This window comes from Otolemur garnettii, unplaced genomic scaffold, assembly GCF_000181295.1.
Source record: "Otolemur garnettii isolate 467f Iridium unplaced genomic scaffold, OtoGar3 scaffold00084, whole genome shotgun sequence".
In the NCBI taxonomy this organism is placed as follows: Eukaryota; Metazoa; Chordata; class Mammalia; order Primates; family Galagidae; genus Otolemur; species Otolemur garnettii.
The window spans coordinates 8,682,307-8,688,319 of record NW_003852479.1 but is presented as its reverse complement, the minus strand read 5'-3'; the positions used below and the strand labels follow the sequence as shown (position 1 = coordinate 8,688,319).

At 49.5% G+C, this 6,013-nt stretch overlaps 1 protein-coding gene across 2 annotated transcripts in view; it reads left to right on the top strand.

The window, feature by feature from the left end:
* The first annotated feature begins 470 nt into the window (after nucleotides 1–470).
* Nucleotides 471–6,013, top strand: part of TNIK (TRAF2 and NCK interacting kinase) — a 354,942-nt gene continuing 349,399 nt past the window's right edge. Inside the window, exon 1 of one of the 2 annotated variants that reach the window (XM_003794666.2) lies at nucleotides 471–859. In XM_003794666.2, the coding sequence (XP_003794714.1) occupies nucleotides 803–859 (57 nt within the window). In that variant the 5' untranslated portion in view covers nucleotides 471–802. The remainder of the gene's footprint in view (nucleotides 860–6,013) is intronic. The other variant, XM_003794663.2, reaches the window with a different exon arrangement.

The window sequence follows — 6,013 nt, the reverse complement described above, 5'->3', positions numbered from 1 at the left end:
GCCAGGAGGCGTATCCCTGCCGCGCGCACAAGTCCTTATATGCACTGGTCGCGCCAGCCCGCCCACTCCAGCCCCGCGACAATAAAGGGGGAGGGCGGGGGAGGCTCTCTGCTCTTTGGCTTCTTTTTCAGCACTAGAGAGTTCGAACCCACCGAGAAACCCTAAGATGCGATTGTAGGGCCATTTTGCTGCAGTGCGCGAATAGGACACACAAAAATAGAGCTTGATTGCCCACAACAAACGAATCAAGGTTTCGAGCTGCCGGATCAGCCAGCAAAAGCCGGCGGAACTGTGTGCGCCCCTCCCCCCCGCCACGCGGGTGCGGGGGACGGGTCAGGAAGCGAGGCCCCCCCTCCCGCGTGAAGACCACGCCCCCGCCCCTCACTCCGCCCAGGAAGCGGTGACAGACAGTTCTGTGTGGCTCTCCGCCCCCGCCCTCCGCCTGCGGAGTGGAGGAGTTGATGTGTCTCATTATAACAGCCAATGCAGCCGCCATCCACGCGAAGGCAGAGAAGCATGTCCCATTTAAATACACCCACGCAACCCCGGCGCCCTTAGCCGGTCGGGGCGCTCAGCCCACGCGTGCCGCGGCTGCGGGCTTGGAGACCCGCGCAGGTCGGGCTCCCGGACCGAGGACCCGCGCGCAGAGCGGCAGACCCGGCGCTGTGGGCAGGCGGGGAGGCTGGGCCCCGGCGCGGGTGAGACTACCGCATGAGGACGCGGTTGAAATAGACCAGGGTGGAATTTCTTAGGGAGAAGCTTGGGGGAGGTTTTGGTCCATTTCTTCAGCGAAGGAGGAGACATGGCGAGCGACTCCCCAGCGCGCAGCCTGGATGAAATCGACCTCTCGGCCCTGAGGGTAAGCAGGACGCATTTTCTGATTTCTTCCCAGGGGCGGGGGTCTGGAGGACGGGCTGGGCTGGTGCAGGAGCCGGGGCCGGGGCCGCGGGGGGAAGGGCGATCCCGGACTGCATTGGACTCAGGGCCGAGGTCGTTCGGCCGAGCCCGGGCGGGGGCTGTGCGGTGCTGGGCCTCGGGTCCGGCGAGGGCCCCTGGGGCTAATCACGCCAGTTTCGTCTCAGAGCGGTGTGAGAGTGTTCAAACGAGAAGCTCGTGCGTGCGTGTGCGCGCGTGTGAACACGCCCCGGGCAGCGTATGGTCCCAGGGCGCGAGACCCAGCTGTCCCTTCTGGCGGCGCTGCCCTCAGCAGTCACAGCTCCCTGCAAGACGACACTGTGAGCCAGCCGGCCGACGTGCCGCTCCGGGGGCAGCTGTAGCCCTGCTGGCCTCGTTGGTGTGGACGCTTTCCCCCGCCCTTCCTGCCCTCTTCGCGCTCCCGGGAGCTGCCTGCGCTCACCTGTGTGGATGGTCAGCTCAGCCCCGCCCTTGCCCACACCTGTGTGGATGGTCAGCCCCGCCCCGCCCGTGCTTTTGGCTTGGGGCGGTAACGTCACGGTCTGTGGCTGAGCTGGAGCAGGTGAAAAGGATGGGTTTTCTGCCCTCGCATAGCCAGACCGGAACTCGCTGAAGAGAGAGTGTGTGTGTGTTCCCTGTGTGTGTTTGTGCCCTTGTTCTATGTGTGAGCGCGGGTTCTATGTGTGTACATGTGTTCTGTGTTCCCTGTACATGTGTGTGCGTGCTCTCTCTGTGGGCGCGTGTTCCCTGTGCGTGTCTGTGTGTGCCTGTGTTTTCGGTTCCTGTGTGTGTGTCTTTGTGTGTATTTGTGTTCCCTGTGTCTGTGGCTAGTTCTTTGTGCGGCGCCTCCCTTCCCGAAACCGAGGTAGTTTGCGATTACCTTCCCGCGAATCACCTCAGACCTGGTTTCATGTAGGGAGACATCACTGGTGTAGAATCCATTTTGCTGTTGTTTGGAGATCAGAAGCCCACGAATCCCAGTGTAGCCTCGCACTCCCCACCCCCAGCTCCCAAATCCAGCTGGCTCCTTGGGGAAGGGGGCAGAGAGAGCTTTCTTGCCATATTAATTAGATGCTGTCTGCTGGTAAGGAGGGGTGGGGATGGTGGCACAGGGGTCTGAGAAGGATTGGACACCAAATTAAGGACTGCTTCTTCCTCTCCTGAACCAAAAATAAAATTTAAAATATAGCAAGTGAGTGCACTTGATGTGTGGAAGGTGGGTGAGACTGAATTGATGGTAGCTCTCCAGACTGAGACACACAGGGTAGGTGAAGCATGGGCATTTGCATGCCCTCCTGAGGAATGCATTGTTAGACTGACACTAAATCTTGGGGCCATTTACCTGAATTTCTAGTACTTCTCCTGAGATTGCCTCTTTCTCCATGGATATTTTTAAAAGGCATCTTTATGATAAAAGTGGTACTTATTTTTTTTTAATCTCTTTTCTTTTTTCACACCTCTTTATCTAATCCCTCCCCCTGTTGGTCCAGGAGGTGAGGTTTCAGCAAGACTGTCAAGGGTGAGAACAGCCAGGCGCCATGTGAATAGGCTGTTCTGATGCCTGAAGGCCGCACCCTATTCACACATTATTACAGGAACCTATGACCCAGTGTGGGAGGCAAGTCCAGAACCCACTGCCCCCTGGGTAGGAGAATGGAGTTGGTAGCAGGATGGGTCCTTTCCCTGAGTCTGGGACTCCTGCCTTACCCACAGCATGTGTCCATTTGCCTATCCTTCTGCACTGGACCTGGCACTGGAAGGTTAATCGGGGGATGGATGGCCCAGACTTAGAGGGGTAGAGGAAAAGGGCCAGACGGAGAGAGGGTCTGGACATTGGGAGAAGCTTGTGGAGATTTCCCTGAACTGGAGTCTGGACATTACTTGTCTAATGAGAAGCTCTGTGATGTGATTTTAAGCTGAGCTGGACTTGTCCCTCGATGGGGGAACCTTCCTGGAGAAGGTTTTCTGAGATCCCCAGCTCAGAACCAGCAGTGTGGGGGCAACCATGAAGGTTCTCCGGGCTGATTGTGGTTCACAGGTGGGAAGGCTGTGCTAGTGTGATCTGTATTTTGAAAAGATATTTTTGCACAATTTACTGAAATTGCTCTTTGTGGCCTGAGCTGCTAATTCAGCACTATGCCTGTGTTCTTCTGCTTGCCTGGAGGTATGGAAATGGGAGGGCAACAGCCAGCCTGGGCCCTCCGGTACTGTTGGCTGGAAGACTTAAATGCAGGTGTGAGGACAGCTGCCTCCTGCAGGGCTAGGGGCTTTGGCCAGTCTTGTGGGTGAGGCATGCAAGCCTGAGTAGGTCCAAAAGCCATGTAGATCAATCTCCACAAACCAGAGGGCAGGTGACCTCTGCCTCCCCAAATTTGGAGAGGTAGGTTCCAAATGAGAAGCCTCATTTGTTCCTAATCCCTCAGTAAAGCCTGACCCCTGAAATGCAGCCAAGGTCAGTGGCTGCTGGGAGAGTTTACTGTAGCCATATCAGCCCCTTGCTGTTTTGAAGGCTCTTTAATGCACACAATCAATGCTCTTTCTGTAAACCCTGGGCTCAGTGCATTAAAAGCAGATCCTGTCTGGAGAGGCCTTTATTCTTCTCACTTTGGGGGCTTATTGTTCTCAGCCAGCAATCCCAGACTGGACCCCATCTAAGATTCCCCAAATAGCAACAATGCATAATTTACCAGAGCAATGAGTGACGCACTGATCATTTAAATTATGCAAGATTTTGATGGTTTTAAAAAGTGAGATGAAGCAGTATCTTCTTTGGTTAGAGAATAGATAATCCGAATTCAGTTTATTTAATCCTGATTTATTATTATTATTTTTTATTAAATTATAACTTTGTACATTGATACATTTATGAGGTTCAGGGTACTGCTTCAGTATACAATGTGAAATGCTTACATTGAACTGAGTAACACATCCATCACAATTATACTCATTTCTTAATAGTTTTGAAATGTACCATTGCATCATGTACGTTAGGTAAGGTCCCTCCTCCTATGTCCCCTCTCCCCTCCTCTCTCTCTCCTCTTCCTTTAGTCTTGATTTTTAGCACTCAAAGTGAAAAACTAAATCTTGGGGGATGGGCTGGGATGGTTTCAAAGATGAAGAGCTGAAAGAAAATTGTAAAATACTCTGTCATTCCTTTCATCAAAGTCTGTTACCCAAGGTCACACGGCTGCAGGGTGCAGGATGATTTGAGAATCCAGGTTTCCTGCCTCATTCAGTGTTCTTTTCTCTGAGTCACATGTCTATGTTTGAATCAGAAATCAATAATACATTTTCTGCCTGAGCACAAAAACAAAACTAAAAATGAAAAACAGCAGAGAGGATTGATAGAGAGGATTGATTTTACCAGGATCCCAGGATTTTATTTATTAAGAATAGGAAACTGTATCATGCAAATATAAGCTTGCAGTATGTAAAACTACAGAGCTTTAAGATTCCTTTGGAACTCGTCTTGCTCAGTGCCCCCAACCCAATCCCACTGTGCAGTCAGATGCTGGAGTCATCTAAGACAGGTGGCTGTCCTGCATAGGTACCCCCCCCCCAGTAACCCGTGGCAAGCTGGACATGCACATTATTTAGAAGTGTCTGCATGTGAGGTTTCAGAATTCTATGTGTGTTTTGTGTAATCTATGTGAATATGTATATTATGTACACTATTACGTAGCATTATGGATATAAACTCTATCCATGTGGGTGTATGAAAATGTGTGCACACATACATAGGCTGTGCGCACACATACATAGGCTACAGCAAACAAGTTACTCATTCAAACCTGGGGCTTGAATCATCCTTGCTTCAAGACATCACAGTATTAAGAGGAAAGAAACTTGCCACCAATGTGCTCTCTTACATATGAGGTGAGCTCAGCCCCGAGAGCCTTCTGGAGATTAGCATATCTCTGAGCCCAAGCACCTTGGCTGTCCTCAGCTTGGCCCATGGGGTAAGGCATTCAAGACCAGGCTTTGGCTGCTGCTGCCCTCATCCTTTCAGCCTTTGCCAGGTCTCTCACACACTTTTGTGTTTGAACAAAATTAGATGACCTATGCTTGTCTTCCCCTCACTCCCTTTTGGGCCTGGCCATTTCATTTTCCACTGAAACCCAGACTTAAGAATTGACCTCATTTGGGAGACACTCGCACATCCCTCTGCTACTCTATTCATACTTGTGTTATAGTTAGTGTGAGGTTTTCTTTCTGTCTCTTCACTAAATTTTGGGCTTCTTGAGGGCAGAGGCTAGGCCTTGTTTGTCTTTGAGTCTGGAGTCTCGATCAGTTGAATAATTTAATGAACAGCACACAGATGATTGAATGAGTGTGTGAGCAAGTGGAGTGTGGTGTGGACTGCTCCTGGGCTCTGGGACTTAAGGTAAGTCATCTAACGTTAGCTAACCTAACAGTGATGATCGCAACTGCTAGCATCCTCAAATGCTGGTTTCAAAATCAAATAAAATGCTTATGGTGATGATTTAAAAACCATAAAGCACTATACAAATAAGTTACTCCACGATTAAATAGAATGTTATGGGAAAATTGATTCCACCAACATTTGATCCCAGTGATTGTACTGAATAGAAAATAATCCAAGAAAAAGGTATCAGAAAATCCTGCTTCTTTTTTTATAGCACCTCAGCAGATCTTAGCTATCTTTTCCCTTTTATGTGCCAGTATGACCTTGTATGTTTCTCTGAAGGCCTGAGTTAAGCTTTGGCCGAGTGTTAGCGTTCATTACATATGAGGTGAGCTCAGCCCAGAAGCTTTGTGGAGGTTAGCATATTTTCTAAACTAGTATCAACTATCAGCATTATTCATCAAAAGCTTTCTTTAAAAGCTTTCCCTTTTACTGGTTCTTTGTACCCTCAATGATTCCCCAACAGTAAAAAAATAAAATAAAAGCTTTCCTCTTTATGGATTATTGATTATTCAGAATCAAACACATACTTATTATATCCAGGCCTTTTAAAAGTTCTTTTTCCCACCTTGGGGTGTGGGATGGACACCTAAAATAATATACTAACAGCTTAATATTTAAAATCTTCTGGTTAGAATTCCTATGGGGCATAAAGAATTCTTTTTTTTTTTT